A 21,912-nucleotide genomic window follows, 5' to 3' on the forward strand; every position below is an offset into this window, starting at 1 on the left:
CCCATGTCGAATGGGCAGGTAGAGCGTGCCAACGGCATGATTCTACAAGGGCTCAAGCCTCGGATCTACAACGACCTCAACAAGTTCGGCAGGCGATGGATGAAGGAACTCCCCTCGGTGGTCTGGAGCCTAAGGACGACGCCGAGTCATGCCACGGGCTTCACGCCGTTTTTCCTGGTCTACGGGGCTGAAGCTATCTTGCCCACTGACCTGGAATACGGCTCCCCGAGGGCGAGGGCCTACACCGAACAAAGCAACCAAGCCAGCCGAGAGGAATCGCTGGACCAGCTGGAGGAAGCTCGGGACAGGGCCTTGCTACACTCGGCGCGGTACCAACAGTCCCTGCGACGCTACCACGCCCGAGGGGTCCGGTCCCGAGAACTCCAGGTGGGCGACCTGGTGCTTCGGCTGCGACAAGACGCCCGAGGGAGGCACAAGCTCACGCCCCCCTGGGAAGGGCCATTCGTCATCGCCAAAGTTCTGAAGCCCGGAACATACAAGCTGGCCAGCAATCAAGGCGAGATCTACGGCAACGCTTGGAACATCAAACAGCTACGTCGCTTCTACCCTTAAGATGTTTTCAAGTTGTTCATATACCTCGCACCTACGCAAAGTTTAGTTGTCAAGGAAGGGTCGGCCTAGCCTCGGCAAAGCCCGACCCTCCCTCGAGGGCTAAAAGGGGGGAGACCCCCTCTGCGTCGAATTTTTCCTCGAAAAAGGATCTCTTTTTAGCAGGATTTCTTTCGTGCTTCTTGACTGCTTCGGAAAGCGGATCCTGGAAACGACGAGGTACACGTAAGCAGCCAAGGCTGACCGAGCCGAGGGACTCCTACGCCTCCGGGATACGGATACCTCACTCGTCCCTTTCTGCGATAAGTAACTTGCGCTCGGGTAAAGCGACTCCGTGGACCGAATGAGTCATCACGTTCGGAAGCTCTCCTGCCGAAGCAGTCCTTCAAGCTTTCTCGACTAAGTCGGGGACAGGGCCTCATGGACGGGTGAAAGTACGCGTAAGCGGCAAGGCCGACCGAGCCGAGGGATTCCCACGCCTCTGGGATACGGATACCTCACTCGTCCCTTCCGCGAAAAGCAACTCTCGCTCACACAAACATCCCTGTTACCGACAGAGTCCAGATGCTTGAAACAGGAGGAAAAAAGACGCAGCTTCGCAAGCGCGGCGAGGGCGTTTTCTTCTGGCCTCGGCGGCCGTAGAAAGCACACGCTACAAGATGATCTGATCCTGCAGGCTCGGGTCTTCACGCCGAAGGGAGTCGTAGCGCCCTCGGCATCGACGACGTCTTCAGCAAAGCCCGACCCAGCCTCGGGCGGCGCCGCGGTCCAGGGGCTCCTCCGGGAATCCGGCCCGAGCAGGCGGCTCAACCGGTTACCCCTGGGGCCTCGGTCAACCGGCTTCCAAGGGCGCCAGCCCGATCCGAGGCCTCGACTGACCGACTTTGGCGTCAGCCCCGCTGACGGACAACCCGGCTAGGCTCCGGCCAACCAGGTTCCCCATTCTCGAACCAACTCCGCCTCTGTTCATACTGATATCGCTACCCCCGGCCTCGATCCACCGAAGGGCGGCCGAGGGGTCTCTTCAACTAAGCTAGAGGAGCCTCACATAACAAGGCCGAACGGGCCGAGGGATTCCTACGCCTCCGGGATACGGATACCTCACCCGTCACCTTGACACGGGGCAACTCATGCTTGGTAAAGCGGTTCAGATAATCAAACAGGCGAGACTTAGTGCTCGAAAATGAGGAAAAAACACGGCTCCGCGCCAAAATTACATACACGTTCAGGCCTCGACAGCCACAATGAACGAACTCACTGGCATTCGAAGTGCCATTACAAACGGAACTCCGGTTCCCCCTCCGCAGGTACGAACAACCCCACTCCGAGGGGGAAGGCCTGCGGAGCGACGGAAGGCCGACGAACGGCGCGCCGTCACCTGCTCCAGCAGTGGCGACGACGGCGACTTCTGCTCCGGGGGGCCGAACAGCGGCAACGCTGACCTCAGGGTGGATGCCGCTGCCAGGAGGCCCCCGCCCATGCCAAAACTCGTGAGGCAAGGACGGGCAGAAGGCCGTAGAAGATGGAGGTCAGCCCGTGGCCGGTCCCGGCCGCCGCGCCGGCGTAAGAACCTCTTCCGGCTGCCGTGGCAGACGCCGACGCCGCAAGTGGCCCCGAAGCCACTCGCGGCTGAAGACCAGGCACGCTGCAGCTGCCGGACGCCACGGGCAATGCCCGCTTCTCCCCCCATCACTGAGTGAAGGAGCGGGCCACCGCCCACGCAGGGGCCGACCCCAACTCGGCACTCTCCCCTCCCCAGCCTTGGTAATGAAAATCCTTGAGGCTGAGGAAGGGGCAGAGGCCGCAGCCCGGCTCGCTTTCCCCCACCATCAAGCTGGAGGTCGCCATCTCGGGTGACCGCTGGTGAAGGGGTGCGACCGGGCTGCGTGATGAAAATCCTTGAAGCCGAACGATGGCTGAGAGGTACCAACTCCCATGGAGTTGCGTTCCTCCAACGAGGAGGCGGAAAGGCGGCGGATACCCCCCATCCGGGGGCTTGCAAGACGGGAAGACCCGACGCTTAAGGGAGGAAGAAGACATGGTTGCCTTACGAAAGGAGCCCCCCTCCTTTTAAAGGCAACTCCCACTACGTGCGCCCCCAGGCGCCGCGGGCCGAGTCTTCTCCAACACGCTCCAAGGCCCTCCCCTGCGACTCGGGGGCTGGGTCCCGCATGTCATGCAAGCCGGCTCAGGGCAGAAGAAGCCAAACCGCCGCGCATGGTGCGCACGACCGTCCAGCGATTACAGGCGACCCCCCATTTTCGCCCAGACCAACGGGCAGAAGGAGCGGGCAGCCATGCAGGCGGCATGCAACCGCGCCAGATGGACGCGCTTCTCCGACTTCTGACACGCCAGCTTGGAACCCAGGCCCACGCGTCGAGCAATCGGCGCGCCAGTTGCTGCATGCAAGCAACCGCACCGCCACTTGTGCCACCATCGCGCCTCTTCGGTTGCGAAGCCTATGCCACGACTCGAGGCGACCCAACAGCGCCAGACTGGCGCATCGGTCAAAGCGACCGAAAGTGGGCCGGCAGTAATAGCGGTGGCAGGCGGGCGGGCGCAGCGGTCACGTCGTCAGCCAGGCTCACGTCCCATCCTGAGACAGCAAGAGAGCCTCCTCTCACGGCGTGAAGACGGTGCACCCGTGACCCGTTCCTCGAACGGATCGCACACGCAACGGCCGCCCCGCCAACCACTCGCCCCGTCGCATTAACTCCACGGCAGGACACGCGGCGCTTCTGGCAGGAGGAGCGCGCGACGCTTCACCTTCGCCGTAATAACCACGTCAGAAAAGGTACGCCACGTCGTCCGATTTCGTATCCTTTTCCGTTTTCCTCTTTCTCTATCTCTTGCAACAGGGACCGGGAAAGGGGGATACCCCGAAAGGGATCCTTCTCCGCGAAGGAACCGGGCTCCGAGCCCCCCATTACTGATCAGGGGTTCGAAGGCTGGCCCCCCGAGGGTTCAACAGTCGCCTCAGATCGCGTGGGCCCGACACCCACTACAGGTCAGGGGTTCGAAGGCCAGCCCCCCGAAGGGCTCCATGGCCGCCTCAGGCTACTCGGGCTCCGCGCCTATTACTGATCAGGGGTTCGAAGGCTGGCCCCCGAAGGGTTCACAGTCGCCTCAGACACCGAGCGAGGGATGACCAGGGGTACGTTCGATACATAACCGAGGCTCGGGCTGCGCTCCCGAGGTACCCTAGGACATTTCCGAGACCAGCGGGAACGATCTTGTAACGGAATCCCATCGGAGGGAGGCATCGAGCCCTCGGACCCCGTCGCCAGGGGACCGGGTCCGGCAAATCACCCGCAGGTACTTTTGGGCGTGCCTCTGGGCCCCTAGCCGACCCCCAATGAACGGGGCACAGACGTCCACTCGGATTACCCGCTTGCAGCTCACCGGAGACACCATGTTCGGTGCCCATCGAGGGTAACATGGCGCACTCCCCCCCTCCTCCTTGCGGAAAGGCGACGTAGGGGCGTATGTAAAAAGTCGAGTCTGTCCCTGATCGTCCTCTCGCCCTGTGCAGAGGCTCGGGGGCTGCTCTCGCAAAAACCGGCTCCGGCCAAATTGTTGACAGCGTCAACATACCAGCCCGAGAGCTTGGGCCCCGACCGTGCACCCGGGCTACGGTCAGTTCGCATGAGGGAACGACCAGACCAGCCGAAGCGTTAAGCGAAGTATAAAGACCTCGAAGGAGTGTAACCACTCCTCCGAGGCCTCGGGGGCTACACCCGGCGGGTGCGCTCGCGCGCACCCACCGGAACGAAATGCAACCGAGAAAGGCTGGTCCCCTTGCAAAAAAGTGCGACAAAAGCCTCCAAGCGAGTGCTAACACTCCCTTCGAGGCTCGGGGGCTACTGTCGGGGACCATAATTAGGGGTACCCTCAAGGCGCCTAATTCTCAGCTGGTAACCCCCATCAGCATAAAGCTGCAAAGGCCTGATGGGCACGATTAAGTCAGGGATCAGTCCACACGAGTGACTCGATCACGCTTCACCCGAGCCTAGCCTCGGCCAAAGGCAGCCGACCTCGAGAGACTTCCGTCTCGCCCGAGGCCCCCTTTTTATGGCGGACACATCACCGGCTCGCCCAAGGCCTTGGCTTCGCTCAGAAGCAACCTTGACTAAATCACCACACCAACTGACCAAATTGCAGGGGCATTTAACGCAAAGGTGGCCTGACACCTCTATCCTGACACGCGCCCCCGGCAGAGCCGAGGTGACCGCCGTCACTCCACCGCTCCACTGGCCAGTCTGACAGAAGGACAGCGCCGCCTGCGCCACTCCGACTGCAGTGCCACTCGACAGAGTGAGTCTGACAGGCAATCAGGCCTTGCCAAAGGCGCCACGGCGAACTCCGCTCCGCCCGACCCCAGGGCTCGGACTCGGGCTAAGACCCGGAAGACGGCGAACTCCGCTCCGCCCGACCCCAGGGCTCGGACTCGGGCTAAGACCCGGAAGACGGCGAACTCCGCTCCGCCCGACCCCAGGGCTCGGACTCGGGCTAAGACCCGGAAGACGGCGAACTCCGCTCCGCCCGACCCCAGGGCTCGGACTCGGGCTAAGACCCGGAAGACGGCGAACTCCGCTCCGCCCGACCCCAGGGCTCGGACTCGGGCTAAGACCCGGAAGACGATGAAACTCCGCCTCGCCCGACCCCAGGGCTCGGACTCCGCCCTGGCCTCGGCCGAACGACTTCCGCCTCGCCCGACCCCTTGGCTCGGGCTCGACCACGGCAACAGAAGGCAGACTCAACCTCGGCTTCGGAGGAAACCCCACGTCGCCCTGCCTAGGGCACAGACCGCCACGTCAACAGGAGGCGCCATCATCATCCCACCCCGAATCGACTCGGGTCACGGAGAACAAGACCGACGTCTCATCCGGCCAGCTCTGCCAGAGAGGCAATGATGGCGCTCCACAAGCTCTATGACGACGGCGGCCCCAGCTCTCTTACGGAAGCAGGACAACGTCAGCAGGGACTCGACCGCTCCAACAGCTGTCCCTCCATCAGGCTCCGCCGCACCTCCGACAGCCACGACATCACGCCAGCAGGGTGCCCAGATCTCTCCGGCTGCCACATTGGCATGTACCTAGGGCGCTAGCTCTCCCTCCGCTAGACACGTAGCACTCTGCTACATCCCCATTGTACACCTGGATCCTCTCCTTACGACTATAAAAGGAAGGACCAGGGCCTTCTCAGAGAAGGTTGGCCGCGCGGGACCGAGGACGGGACAGGCGCTCTCTTGGGGCCGCTCGCTTCCCTCACCCGCGTGGACGCTTGTAACCCCCCTACTGCAAGCGCACCTGACCTGGGCGCGGGACGAACACGAAGGCCGCGGGACTTCCACCTCTCTCACGCTCGGCTCCGGCCACCTCGCCTCTCCCCCCTTCGCGCTCGCCCACGCGCTCGACCCATCTGGGCTGGGGCACGCAGCACACTCACTCGTCGGCTTAGGGACCCCCCTGTCTCGAAACGCCGACAGTAATTGAAAGAAAAAACTTCAAGCAAGGTTGGAGGACCAAAACTGTTGATGTGCACAGCAACAACAGTCTGTGTAGAGGTAAGCATCTCATCAAATCCTCCACTCGCATCTACCAAACTAGAAATGTGTCCTATAAAATATTTCAGCAAGAGCATAGTCAGCATTTCTCTTTCTACTTCAGATGAGCATCTCATGTTTTGAATAATCAAATATATGAAGCAGGAGTATTGGGGGTAACAAGATTATTGGGATCACTCAAATTCTAAGATTTAGAACATTCCAGCACAATAAACCATGAATTATTAATGACCACTGATTCTTGGTTTCTATATCACCATAAGAAAAGGTTGATTAAAGTATTTGAAAAATCACACACATTAGCTTCCACCTAGATGAGAAAATCTAGATTTTTTGCTTCTGATGCCGAGAGCCCGAGATGTTGGTCAAACTGCAACCAACAAGATAATTACTTACTTTATTATATGGAGAACTTTCTAAAAATACATGGTGCTATTAAACAATAATATAATAAATTCTCAAGACAAAAGTATGTCGGATTAGGATCAGCATTTTGAATCCGACGTGAATCAAACACTCGACCTTCTGATCTAGGGTGAGACGCGCTACCATTACACCACAGATTCGGTTGTCTACCTATCAAAATTGCAATTTATAAAAAACACATCTCCCCTTTGTAAAAAAGAGACATGTACAGATGTGCCCAAGTGACAAAGTGTGTAAAGAGTCTCCTAATATATACTATGCAGCAACCTCAAATGGGGAAAAATACCAAAACGAAAATGATTGTGTAAAGAGTCTTCCTTTCATTTTTCACACATTGAGACAGTGACATACTGAGTAGGAATAATTGAAAACTTGAATTGTGTTATGGAAACAAGATAAAAAAATATGTGGGGTTATCAATATCACAATAGTGTAAATGGCTAGGTACCAGGCCAAAAATACAAAAAAGAGAATCATCACAGTAATGGAGCATGTTCAGCTATCTCAAAGCCAAACTGGAACAAACCAGTAGAGAACTAGAGATATATGAATTTAGCTGATGTTTCCTAATTATGCTATAGAGAGTTTGAAGATGTGGAGCAAAGTTTGTCCAATGAATGTTCTTTTATCGTCAAACTGAACCAATCAACATGGATGTCTGAACAAGGTTAAGAAAATTGCATGATATAACAAAGAATGGCAAACATTATGTAACTACGGAACTACAATAACACAGAAGAGAGCCCGTGCATCTTAGGCACTAAATAATATTAATCTGTGGGAATTGAAAACAAATGGTAATTTGTGGGCAAAGTGTCCGTTTTCATGATTAATGATTTTCTGTATCAACAAACAGAGAGTTGTGGGAATTGAATTGAAAACAAATGGTAATTTGTGGGGCAAAGTGGTCTGTTTTCATGTTTAATGGTTTTCTGTATCAACAAATAGAGAGTTGTGGGCGAATGAGTACTGACACATCTGAGAACATTGGCAACCCATTATGTGTTAGACTTGGTACAAAAATACCATAGGTTTGAGTTCTAACGAAAGGATCAAAGTTTGAAACACACACATATTGTGCCTGCTAAGGTCGTGGCATAATAAATTCAGAAAAGGAGCACCCTTTGGACTGGCGAGGATATATCTCCAATATACAGTCTTGTCCACGGATGGCTTCACAAGAGCTGTGGGCAAGGCCACAGTCAGGTAACTGCGAACAAATCCTATCGCTCCGCCCTGACTGCCATGGAAAAGCGGCAACAGCCAACAGCGTTGGCGCGGGCAGCCGGCGAAGAGCCCGATCTGGAGACCCTATAAGCAACAGTGAAAGGTCAGACCTGTGTGTGCACGAGAGGATAAGGGCAGGCGAGGGGATGAGAACCTGAGAAGAGATACTCCCTGGCGTGGACAGGAGGAGCGCATGGACCTGCAGAGGGACGACACGGAGGGGGCGAGGAGGGAGCGAGGAGCGAGGAGACAACGTTAGAGCACAAAATAGTGTCGTATAGATCACTTACTACAACTTTTTATGCGTTCTATGACGAATATACAATGACACTAAGCAAATTTGTCATAAATTAGTTCTGATTATGACGTTTTCTATGAGATGACCTGATCTAGTGACAAAAAAATTCTTGCGTCATTAAAATCCATTAAAATCGTCATTGTTTGAAATGGATGCAACTTTGTGACGATATGTTACGACAATATACGTTGGTCATATGAGTAAATCATCATAACTCCCTTTTTTACTGAGAGCTCTGGGACCCTAACAATATTAGGCGACTTTGGTATTTTGTTATAGTTTTATAAATTATTTAATATGAAAAATAGTTCTCCCCACATTCTAAAATATAATTCATTTTCGATCATCATAACTCCCTTTTTTACTTTGAGCTCCGGGACCCTGACAATATTAGGCGACATTTGGTATTTTGTCATAGTTTTATAAATTATTTAATATGAAAAATAGTCCTCCCCATATTCTAAAATATAATTCATTTTCGATTATTTTTTAAATAATTAACTTTTTGAATGTAGTTTGTATACATGTCTACATTCATTATCATTTATTCGAATTTGAACAAAAAAGCGTTAGAAAGAACTATATTTATCACTATCCCCATTGATTACATGGCATGAGTTGGTTTAAAAGGTAATTTTAGACCGGCTAATATTTAGTTTACATGGCATTATTTTTTATGGCTCACTACTTTCTGGTTAAAATTAGTAGAAAAAAGGAAGAAACATTTGCTAGTTACTGTTGCATTTGATAAAAAAAGAAATACTTGCTTTTTTTGCACTTTTAATTTGTAAAAAAATAATGCAAACTTCTGGATTGAACCTAAGATCTTATAGTTCCCTTCATTCATCTCTTCCACTAGACCATTTGAGTTGCTATGCATAAAATAACATCTCTTTATATACATATACATATATATTCGAACCGCAAAATAAAATAAAAAGTGACGGACTCGAACTCAACCTCTGCAGGTCCGATTACAGCCAAAGCCCCGGCTCCTTCTGTTGGCTGCGGCGCCGGCGCCGACGTCGACGGGAGACCTGTACATCTACTACGACTGGGAGGTCCCCTACATCTCAGTGCAGCCCCTTGGCGTCAACAGAAGGTGTTGCCCGTCCCTCCCCTCTCCTCCCTTGCATTCTTGCAACAGCGGCTCGACCTTGACATCGGCGGTTGCAATAGGCGATTGGCATCAACGGCTAGTGATAATATTATTTATTTTATGTCTTGATTTCATTCAATGTCATAGAAAAGTAATCACTTGCCAATTCATTGTTTTTTGTCCATGATGCTACATAATAGTAATCACTGGGACTTAAATTAGATTTCTGATCATGTGCGCCAAGATTAATTCAACAAACTCATGGTAATTCCTGCTTCAAGATGTATTTTGGATACTTTTGTCCTTCCAAATTTGTTATCCTCCATTTAAGTAAAACATATACATGATACCTCATTGCTCTGCTGCATTGCACTAACGCTGTTTTAGAGTCTGAGGATGCCTTGGTGGCTATGGTATGTCATAGGGTTTGTTGATAATTAGTATTTCTATAGTTAAATATATTCATAATTGTTTATTTTTGCAAACAATGTTAATGAGTAATAGTTGAGTTATTGATAGTGAGATAATCTAATAAATGTTGTATCATTTAAATGTATGGCAGATGGACAGGTCTTTGATCAATACTAGGCTTTTCAGCAAGCGATATCTAGCCGGGGTGGATGAGTTCATGAAGTTTATAGAAGAGCGATTTACTGAAACTGAGGAGATCCTATGTCCATGTCGAAAGTGCTTGAATCAACTTTATAAAAATAAATCACAAGTAGAGGATCACTTATATATTAATGGGATGGCGAGCACATACACAACATGGATACATCATGGGGAGCCACTATTGAATGCCAGATTAAATGAAAATATGTTGACCATATATATGAACAACATAGCTTCAATGAGGATGCTTGTATGAATGAGTTTGAACAAGATAACCTTGATGATAAATTACTGGAAATGGTGCATGAGTTGTTCACATATGAAGAAGGTGCACAAAAGTCTATGTTTGCAGTTGTTTTAGACGAGATGAAGCAGACGATTCACCCAGGTTCACCATTCACAAAATTTTCTTTTGTGGTTAGGTTACTTCATATCAAGTCATTTTATTGGATTAGCAATGTGGCGTTCACTGGAATTTTGAAGTTGTTATCATTGTCATTCCCATAATGTTGCCTTCCGGCATCTTATAATGAAGCAAAGAAACTTATTCGTGTATTGGGACTTGGATATGAGTCAATCCATGTGTGTCCAAATAATTGTGTTTTGTTTCAGAAGGATTATGCAGAAAAAGATGAATGTCCAGTGTGTGGAGAATCTAGATGGAAAGATGGTGAAGGTAAAAGTAAGAGTCCTCAGAAGGTACTGCGACATTTTCCGTTGATTCCTAGGTTGAAAAGAATGTTTTCCTCAAAAAAAATATCTGAGGATGCACAATGGCACAAGTTGAAGAGGAAAGTTGTGGAAAATGAGCTTAACCATCCAGCGGATGGTAAGGCATGGAAGGACTTTGATAAGCAACACAATTGGTTTGCAGAAGATCCAAGGAATATCAGGCTTGGTCTTGCAACAAATGGTTTCAATCCATTTGGGAAAATGAGGTCCTCTTATAGTATGTGGCCTGTTTTTGTTATCCCTTACAACTTTCCTCCATGGGTGTGTGTCGAGCAATCAAACTTCATGATGTGTCTACTCATCCCAGGCAAAGAATGCCCTGGAAAGGATTTTGATGTCTTTTTAGAGCCACTAATTGACGAGTTGCTAGATCTCTGGTTAGGCGTCAATACTATTGATGCAAGAGTTGGTAAAGAGTTTATTCTACATGCTGCAGTGCTATGGTGCATCCATGATTATCCAGCTCTAAGCACGTTGTCAGGTAGAGTCACCAGAGGGTATTATGCATGTTTGCATTGCGACAAAAATCCTTGCTCTAGAAGAATACGGAATAAGATCTGCTATATAGAGCATCGACGATTCCTTGGAAAGGACCATCCATGGAGAAAGAAGAAAGACTTTGATGGGAAAGTTGAAACTCGTGACAAGCCAGAGGCATTTAGTGAAGCTGAGTTGAAGCAGCAGTTGGACAGGGTCAAGGATGTTAGACCAGGAAAGCATCCTCAAAACAAGAAGAGAAAGCGGGATGCAAATGATGGCCAATGTTGGAAGAAAAGGTCATGTTTGTGGGGTTTGCCTTACTGGGTAGGTTTGAAACTGCGGCATAACCTTGATGTGATGCACATCGAAAAAAATATATGTGAGTCAATTCTTGGTACATTATTAGGTATTCCCGAGAAATCAAAGGATAGTGTTAATGCTAGGCTTGATATGGAAGACATGGGTATAAGAAAATCTTTGCACTTGAAGCGTGATGGAGATTCATATAACGCTCCTCCTGCTCCATACACAATGGATAAAAAACAGAAGCTTGCTTTCTATGACTTTATAAGAAGTGTAAAGTTTCCAGATGGATATGCTTCAAACCTAGCAACATGCATTACTACTGATGGATGCAACCTCCAAGGGTTAAAAACTCATGATTGCCATATAATATTGCAACGGATTTTACCTGCCGCTCTACGAGGAATCATGGATAATGACATGTACATAGCAATTGCTGAACTAGGTAACTTCTTTCAGCAATTATGTGCTAGGACATTAAAGTTAAGTGTTTTGCATAGAATGAAATATAAAATCCCAATTGTTCTATGCAAGCTTTAAAAAATATTTCCTCCTGCATTTTTTGATGTCATGGTCCACTTAACTGTCCATTTAGCTGATGAAGCTATCCTGAGAGGACCAGTGCAATATGGTTGGATGTACCCAGTCGAAAGACGGTTATATACTTTGAAGCATTCTGTGAGGAACATGGCACGACCTGAAGGCTCAAATGCTGAAGCATATGTTGCTGATGAATGCTTGATTGCTTGTTCGCGGTATTTTGATGATCTTGACACACGACATAATCGGGAGGGCAGGAACAGAGAGCGTGTTGATATGAGCAAGGGTGATTTATCTGTTTTCCAACATGGAGTTGGTTTACTCGGAGCTCATATGGTTACATACCAAGAAAATATATATGACAAGATGGTTTGGTATGTGTTAAACAATTGTCCGGAGGTTGAACAATATATAGAGTACGTCTTCCTATCTACAATTTCACTTCTGGTGTCTACAAAACCTACTAATTTTATGAGCTAATTGTTTATTCAAAAATGCTTTGCAGGTTATACAGAAAGGAGCTAGAGAACGAAGGAAATCAAGATATTGAAAAAACCATTGAGAAACAATTTGCTATCTGGTTTAAGAACCATGTGAGTTGTTGTTGCATATTGTCTTTAACCATTTTTAGTGGTTCAAGATGTTTTAACCATCTTGGGGAATTATGTGTACAGATTGCAACTCTACGGTTTGTGAATGGCGAAGATGTAAGTGATGACTTATACGCTTTGTCATGTCAACCAGATCTACGTATAAGAATATTTTCAGCATGTATTGTTGGTGGTGTACGCTTCCACACTATCGAGCGTGAGAAAAATAGGAGGACACAGAATAGTGGAGTTATGACTGGTGGCACACATAATGGAGAAGATATTGAATTTTATGGTTGCTTGAAAGAAATAGTTCAGTTGCAGTACAATGCAGACTCTAGTGGACATCGGTCAGTGGTTCTATTTCAGTGTGATTGGTTTGATACCGGTAGCAACAGGGCAAGGATGAAAGGTGATGGATTTTTTAGAAGCATCAACCATGCTTGTATTTGGTACAAGGATGATCCTTTTATTCTATCTACACAAGCGACAAAGGTATTTTACTTGAAAGAAACCAAATATTGTGGCAACTGGCGAGTTGTTCAAAAGTTTTCACATAGGCATTTGTGGAATGTTGCTGAAATTTCAAGTGATGAAATATCGAAGGGTGTGGAGCTGTCATACCAAGATGATGAGTGTGTTGATTTTCAAATTCGAGACAATGAAGTCAATATTGAGGATGGCATGTTGACCGATGAAAATTCTTTTACTGTTCATGCAAGTATAGTTGAAGACCTTTGTAGGCAGAGGGAAGATGAAGAGGAAGATCTTTCTGAGGATTATGAAGATGAAACGACCCTGCATTATGCTAGTGATAATGAAGAAAGAACCATTCATAATGACAAAAATGATAATAGTGACGATGAGTAGCGGTTATTTGAGTCTATCATAGCAGTTATGAGCATGTCATTCTGTTTTAGATTTATTCAATTTCCTATCTCAAAATTTCTATAGTGTTGGGTGTTGTGGACATCATAAAAATGACCATTCTTTTTTTTATTATGCCTCAAATATTTAATTATCAAGGAAATGTCTATTATTTGTCATGTTGATTAATTCTACAACAAAGCTAAGAATTATAGAGTAGTACATTTCTTGCTGTAGAGTATTGATGATGCTCACAGAATAAAAATAAAGGCAACTTTATTACGTGAGGCAAGAAAACTGGTTCCAGATCGATTCCATTTGTTTCTATCCTTGTTTACCATTTTCTAAGAGTCTAATAATGTCCCTGTTACCTTTCCTAATTGGCACATACTGTGAAGAATTGTCTTGTGTTTTCAGATTTAAATACATGTGGTCACATACTAATCCTAGAGCTCAAATTGAAAACTGAGAAAAGATGTATACGCTAATGAAGAAAAGCTATAGTCCAAATATTAGAGATGCTGCTTCGGATGCTCAAAATGGACAACAAGTGAAAGTTAATATGGGCAGAAAGAATACAACTAAATATGGGAAGAAAGAATACAACTAAATATGGGCAGCAAGTGAAAGTAAATATGAGTTATACTGATGTAGTTGATTTTGCAGATTTGTGAAGTGAGGATGGGCATCGGCAGTGTGGCTGTGTAGTGAGTTATGTATTGCAGAACACAATTTCCGTGTTTTAGTTTCATATTCAGCTCTGTTTCAGAACACATAAAAGAAAGCAACACATTTCTATTTTTTGCAACACAGTTCTGTTTTCGTTTTGAACATAGAAGCAGTCCTCAGTACATAGGAATTTAAGAACACAAGAAGCAGAAAGCAGTTGCAGACATTCAGTTTTCACGAAGCACAGATATTCAGTTCTGTTTTCGCCAGCTCCTGCGTAGGATCTATTATCGATGGGGACGACCAACACTGGTTCCGGCGGCGTCTCCATTGTCGACAATGGTGAACGCCGCCGGGAGCAAGCACTGAGCGCGAAGAAAGGAGAATGGAGTCGATCCGTTTTAAGAAACAGGACCGAGAGAGTTTTTATGTTGTTTTCACAGTAAAATAATGGTTCTCCTTGTGATCTAAATGTTTGTTCACAATATTTTATGACCCTAAATTAATTTTAATTCAAAAATAAATAAAAATAGAGCTTGACCCTAATATGATTCGATCCTCAAATTTTATAGTATAAAAATTAGATCCCACTCTCACCCCTATGTACAGAATATGTATCAAAATAAATATTACTATAGTTGTAAAATATTTGTATTAAATATTTTCCACTGAAAATTTGGTCGCTACCTACAATTTTGCCATCCGCCAAAAAGGAAAAAATGGGTTGTACCTCACTAGCCAGTCGCCACCTACAATTTTGCCATCCGCCAAAAAGGAAAAATGGGTGGTACCTCACCAGCCAAAAAATTATACGGCACTAAAACCGCGGCTCACGCTAACCACCGATGGAACTAAATCCTCGGCACCCACCACCCATTTAGATTGAGTCCATCAGTTTCCTTTTTCATTCCATGACATCCCCTGCACATCCTTGCCGGTGGCGACTTCACCTCCACATCCTGCTAGCGGCGACTTTACCTCCCCTTTCTTGCCGGTAGCAACTTCACATCCCCTTCAGCCTCTCTGTCCCAAGATTAGGATGGCTCTAGGGAGGATGGGATCACGATGCAAAAGGGATGCCCTAGCAGGTAATTCCACCCCTACTGCCAGCCTAGTTGGGAAGTTTATAGATTACTAGATTAATTAGTATTCAAAGATCCATTGTTCAGATTTGATGTAGTCACCACAACCAACCTAGATTGCATCAGCGACAGTGAATTATTAGGCTGCTTAGCACTTATGAGAAACTCAGTCATAACACTGCTTTAAACTGTGTCGAAGATAACTGATTTATTTGAATCCCTTCTGCAATTTTTTGCAAATCATTTACATTTTGGATAAAGTGGTTTACATAAATTTTTCAGTAATCATCACCACGAACTGGATAACCAACCATTAGTAACAAGCAGAACACCCAGTGTGCTATTTGAACTGACTCATTCGAAGCCCATCGTTTCTGCCGAATTTTACCGTATCAGACAATGATCCTTTAACATTGTTGGACACGAATTATTGAATGCACTTATCAAATCTTTAATGCATGGTCAGTCGTTTCATGCCGCCTAGCCTCTCAAGAGGATGGCATGAGCAACGACTTGGGATATGAGAAACGCCTGACCTTGCCTTCTAGTGTTAAAATGCACTACTGATAAACTTTTCTATTAGTTTCCTTGTAACATTAGAGTGGTTTATCATTTATAAAATCATTTTATGAATGTACAGAAACCACTCCTACTGAATATGAGAAACAGAGGGCAGCACATGTGATGAGGAACAACCAAATGTTGCAACGGCTTGGGATTAATCAGCTGCGCACAATAATGACTGCTACAAGAGTAAGGAGCAAAGATGATTGTTCAGAGGAATCTGGGTCTTTGTATGACGGTGAGGACAGTGAAGGCTCTGAGCAAGAGGAGGTCAGCAAGTTACTGATTCGTCTATTTGTTTTCTCATTTTACATATCATTACTCTTGCATTTGTAAACAAATCGATATGCACATTATTGTGTTATGCCTACAGGATTTCCAAGTTGCAAAAGGTGTACGTAGCCACAACTCAACTCATGTTGCTGAAAAAACTATGCAAGGAACACGAGGACATAAAAGGGTTGTGGCCCCTGGTGTAAATGAACACCAAATTAGAATCACTAGGCAAAGGAGTGCTACCATAAACCAACAATCCTTCCTAAACCTAACTACCACTACACATCCTAGTTCAACAGCTACCACAAACCAAGAATCCACCCAGAACATTACTTCTGCAACATGATTTACTTCAAGTGCTGCCGCTGAACAAAATTACACCCAAAGCCTAACTGCTGCTGCACAAGCTAATTCTCCCATACAAGCTGACATCAGCGACCACATTGCAAATGAAGGCAAGTGATTATTTATATATGTAATTTTCATTCGATTGTTATTCAATAAATTTATTAGTTTATCCTAGACTAGTGAACCTGCATAAGTAATTCAAGTTGTAAGTATATGTACAATTATTTTTTAGATTTGACACTAAATTGCTTTTTACTCAATCCAATAACTAGAATTGGTACCAAGGTAAAGAAGTATGGGCAAACAACTTGAATCCTTGAGCAGAGGGTTAGGCACTAAGATTCCAATCCAAATTTATGATGGAAAGCGAAGGCCAGAACCCCCTATTCAGGCCGCAAAGTTTGCATCAGAGGGTGGGATCATACTCAGGCAACATATTCCAATATTTCCACACTAGAAGGAGTACAAGAAGCAAGAGAACGGGGGTAAAATTACAAACTATATTGGCAAGCTTGTTGTAAGTCAATATTTGCATCACTTGTTCAATTACAGTCTATTGTCCTTTTCAATCAAGTATCCTAAAGTCACCACTTTTTACTAGGGTCAATTCACCATGGATGTGGAAAGTAAGGCAGTCAAAGATGCGTGTGTTGATATGATAAAAGGAGGGCAGCGCTAGATGAGGTATAGGCTGAAAAGGAAGTACTTCACCGGGGTTCCTGCAAATCAAGTGAGGACTACATCGCCTGTTCCATGTATGACTGATGACCAATGGAAAGATTTGGTACAAATGTGGTCTACCCCAAACCACAAGGTATTTGTGATCAAGCTCCATTTCATCCCTCAACATAATTAACTTTTTCATCCTTTTCCAAGTGATGTATGTGTTGATAGTATTGTGCTTCCTAAAGTCGCATACATAAACTTAGCTAGGAGTGAAAGACTCAATGATGAATTACAACTCGGTTAAGAAAATGGATGAGACTATGCAATCATCATAAATAGTTTCACAATACAATTAATTATATATATTTCTCTACCTTACAGTTGCATTTTACACGCACAACAATTGTGTCAAGAACAAACTTAATCGTGAGAAGATGCAATTTCCACAGTGCACAGGATCTCAATCCTACATTGCAAAATCCTATGTAGTGGTAAGAAATTGTTATGTGTGCGTGAACTCGTTGCTTGTCAAATTCTTGGTTAATGTATGAATGTGTACTGCTACTACCTACCAACACGGTCACCTTAATATCTCTAATATTTAGACTACATCATTGCTTTTTTAACGTATACACTGCTTCTTCTTGGTTGTTTTTATTTTCAACAACCATTTTGTGTATTTACAATCCCTAGCTAGAATATGGTCTTTAAAATACATATGATGCCTTCAAATATAATTGTTTTTGCTAGCAGATCTTGTGCTTTGACTGAGTTAATTGCTTATTTAGTTGATTATATAGTCATGTTAAGCACATAAATGACTCGATATAGATTAAATCATCACCAAATTCTAGAATAAAACATGTAGAGTTGTACCACAATAGCTAGAAATATGCAGTCTCAGGTTCCCATCTTTGAACTCCTAGTCAGGTAGCTGAAGGTCATGTACATAAAAGAATGTTGAGGTTGGGGAGAGTTCGATTTCACAAGATGTAACTACAGTGAACCTCTAACTAACCTGTAGTGATTACAGTGCTCCTACAAGCCTTTAGATGCTTGTAGCAGCAGCTACATCTGCTGCAACTAGTTGCTTGGAAGCTTTTTATTGAAACTATTTTGGCCACATCTAATTTTTTTATATTGAGCTTGCTACATAGCAGTTGCTGATTCAGGTATTGCTGAGCAGCTGAGCTACATCTGCTGTAACTAGTTGCTTGGAAGCTATTCACTCTAATTGTTTTGGCTGCATATCTAATTTTTTTTATATTGAGCCAGTTGTGCAGCTATTGCTGCATCAGGTACTGCTGAGCAGCTAGATTGTGCAGTAGCAGCCACAGTTGATGAAAAAAGCACAAGCAAGCAAAATTTAAAGCTAAAATGATGCACAATAATTAGAACCTATAAAAACTACATACCTAGTTCAATTCTTAATATGTCTACATGCTGTTACAATTCAATAATCTAAATCTCAACCTGTAGCTTCTGTTTTGATCAACAATGTTCACCAAATTTATTTGACATCATTTTAGAGGCAAGAAAAATATAAAGATATGGAACCTAGTGTAATTGATCTTTTCAAGGAGATGCATTGCAGCAAGAAGAAAGGATTTAGTGAGGCCGTTCAGAAAGCTATAGTAAGTACATGTTTTCTCTCTTTGTTACCCGTCTCCAACATGAATTCTAATATATTAAGTTTCAATATTTATGTTAGGGTGATATGGAAGCAATGGTGGCAACACCAGTTGAAGATGGACAGCATGTGCTGTCTTTGACAGAAGTTGTTTCCAATGTGCTGTCGGGTTCAAGTAAATTTCTTCACAATGCTGGCCTTTTACCTGCCTCCAAGAGAAGCAATACAAGGACTATCTCGACAAGGATGCAAGAGCTTCAGACTCAATTGGACACTGAGAGGCAAGAAAAAAATGGATTTCGAGAAGAAATGGAAACCTTAAAGGCCCAGTCACAAGCGTCTAAGGCAACCATTGCTAATCAATCGACTGAGATTGCAGATTTGAAGAAGTCCTTATCAGAAAATAACAGTCTCCTTCGACAAATATTAAGCATCAATCGTGGCCAGATGACTCCTCCTTAAGTATGATTGCTAGGGTGTTGGTGTCAACCATCCTGAAGATTGATCTCACAAAACTTTAGATCTCGTTTTATCCTTATGATTGCTGTAGAAATTAATAGGAACTACAACTTGTTCTATTGTTCACTTGTTATAGAGGATTATGAATCATGTTTAATGTTAAAAGCTTATGTGTTGGATGCATTATGCTTGAAATATATGTGGATATTGTTACTTTGGATGTTTGTTAAAAATATGTGCATTATGTGTTGGATGGTTGTGGGCATCAAGCATTAGTGACGAATCAAAATGTCACAAAATGTGATTGCCACATCAGCTGCTATGTCACTATTTTTATGACAATATTCGTCATAGTTTATTTGACATGTCAGCTGCCTTGTCATCTGCCACCTCATTCATCTTATTATGACAAAACATATTGTCACAAAGTTGTTGCCACATCAGCATCCACGTAAGCTCATTTATGACGAATATATTTGTCATAAAAATGTGCCACGTCACCTGCCACGTCATTTCACCATATCATCAGACATGTGGCAACCGGTCTCATGGTACAATTAGTGACGTTTTTGCTCCACATTTATGACAAATTAGAGTGTCATAGATTTAATGACGAACTTTAAGGTCGTCACTAAATTTATGACGTTTTTAAACCATTTGTCACAAAGGTTGCTTTAACACGGAGCTTCTGTGACGATAGCAGTTTTGTCATAAAGACGTCACAACCGAGCAAACTATGACAAAAAACCACTGTTTGTGACGTAATACAAATGTCATAGAAGGTAACATGTGTTGTAGTGTACTAACGCTATTTTGCGCCTCCAAACTGTCGAAGCACTTCCCCACACCTCCATCTATTTCAAAAATTCAAAAGATTAAAGAAATTAGTGCTCTAACGCTATTTTGTGTAATACATTATTGACAAATTACTATAGATCACTAAAAACTTGGGTATTCAATGAATACCCATGAAACCCCTATAGGCCCGACTCTGTCTGTCACCATACTAAATTCAATAGACTCACTTAGGTTAAGCTGCTAGTTCATACCCCTCTATAGTATAGTATGGTCAAAGGAAAAATAAAGTCCTATACAACTTTTAGTGTCTTCCAAATCCAGTTGACACTTCAAATTTGTTTATCCTTGGCCCTGCCATTCATCATTTGGAAACCAAAACAACTTCCATACTTAGGGACCTAAAAATCATTGATTGCCAAACAATCATTATCATAGTAACTTAATAACTTAATTTGCATATGCAAAATACATATTAATCACGATAGTTTTGTGTCATCATTAATCACCAAAATCACTGAGAGTCTAGATGCTTTTAACTGGTTCTTGGATCGTTATATTTTCTAGATGTATTCAAAAGTTTTAACGGCATCTTTGTTTCCTCGGTGAAAACCCTCCAAAAAAAAATATTTGTGGTGTCTGGCCTTCGTCGTCGTAATGGAATTTCCCTTCCTCCTCCCTGCTCTTCTTGGTCTGTCCCAATCGAGAGTTGGCCCTCATGATTAGTTTACATGAAGAAAAAGAAATACCAAAGTGCCTTATCGTTGTCATGCGGCATGCAAGATGCAACGCCACTTCCGACAAGTGCGTTATCGATGGAGGAGAGCTAATCACTGATCCATCGCTTCCTTGGAATCGGAAATGACAGAAAAGACAACATGCAGCTGATCGATACGGCATCAGCGTATCTCAATTATCATCGAGGAAGAAAGAGAGAGCAGCGATGAGAAGTCTTCGATGGAATTAATGGCAGTCCAGCCAGCCGCCTCGGGAACCGCGCTGGCGGGCTTCCGCATCCATGACGCAGCATGCTGCAGGAGTACAGGGTCGCATGACCGACCTCCCTTTCCGTGCGGCATTCGCGGGACTCAGGCTAGAGATGGCAATGGTTATTACTACCATATACATATACCCACGACACAAAATAATTCTATTGGTCACCCATATACATTGGCGGGTATGAATTTATTTTCATACCCATACTCATGTGGATATGAGAGTTACCCATCGGGTCACCCGTACCCACAAAAATTAAACATCTATCAAAATATTATATTATACAAATGTCAAGTATATCCATCTAAATACCATTACAAAATTTCTAGCATCATTTAACCATCCATTCAACACACCAAAGATAATTGGATATAGTAACACTAGAACAATACTATATAGCACATTATATGTTCCATTACATGGTCATTAAATTATCGTTAAGTCTTATATTACATTATAGCCTAAAAGGTTGTTAAATAGTAAAAAAGGATAGATGACTAAAGTCCAAGTTCATGCTTGGGCTAAGTTTATATCAGATATTTTATACCCACGGGTTAACGGGTATGGGTGAAGGCGGAACGTTCTAATACCCGTTTATCTATTGGATGAAGATTTTTGCTCAATAATAGATCCATGAGTAAAATATTTAGCGCACATACATACCTTAATGGAGTAAATACCCATCAGGTAACGGGTCGTAGGTACTCATTGCCATCTATAGGCCGGGCTGGGGCTGCGACTTGTTTACCGCAGGCACGATGAGTAGCTGCTGCTCCCCTCTCTCCTCGTCTTTTCTTTGAAACCCTCGCTGACACCGCAACTTCAGGGTCGATCTGCCAGTGCTCCTCGTAAACTAAAAGGCATGCACGCCGTCCAAACCCTAGCTTTCCTAGTAAATTACCTGCCATATGCTGGCGCGGAGAACCCATATATGGGCATATATACGCAGGGCACGTGAGGCGCTCAGATGATTCGAAATGCTTATGCTATTCTCTCTGTCCTCCGCCTGCAACTGTACTTTATTATCAGTAGATGGTGACAGTCAACTGATGCAGCACTAGCTAGGGCTTGGTGGATGTGTGTTTTATTATTATTATTATTATTATTATTATTATTT

The 21,912-nt window shown here is 44.9% G+C and overlaps 1 protein-coding gene across 1 annotated transcript; it reads left to right on the forward strand.

Moving 5' to 3' along the window:
- The first annotated feature begins 16,525 nt into the window (after positions 1–16,525).
- Positions 16,526–19,217, forward strand: LOC103653058 (uncharacterized). The gene is made up of 4 exons (XM_020551814.1): positions 16,526–16,766; positions 16,851–17,063; positions 18,445–18,549; positions 18,627–19,217. Exons 2-4 carry the CDS (start codon positions 16,929–16,931, stop codon positions 19,005–19,007), a joined length of 621 nt encoding a protein of 206 aa, XP_020407403.1. The 5' UTR covers positions 16,526–16,766; positions 16,851–16,928; the 3' UTR covers positions 19,008–19,217.
- Positions 19,218–21,912: the final 2,695 nt, after the last annotated feature.

This window comes from Zea mays, chromosome 4 (genome assembly GCF_902167145.1).
Source record: "Zea mays cultivar B73 chromosome 4, Zm-B73-REFERENCE-NAM-5.0, whole genome shotgun sequence".
Lineage (NCBI taxonomy): Eukaryota > Viridiplantae > Streptophyta > Magnoliopsida > Poales > Poaceae > Zea > Zea mays.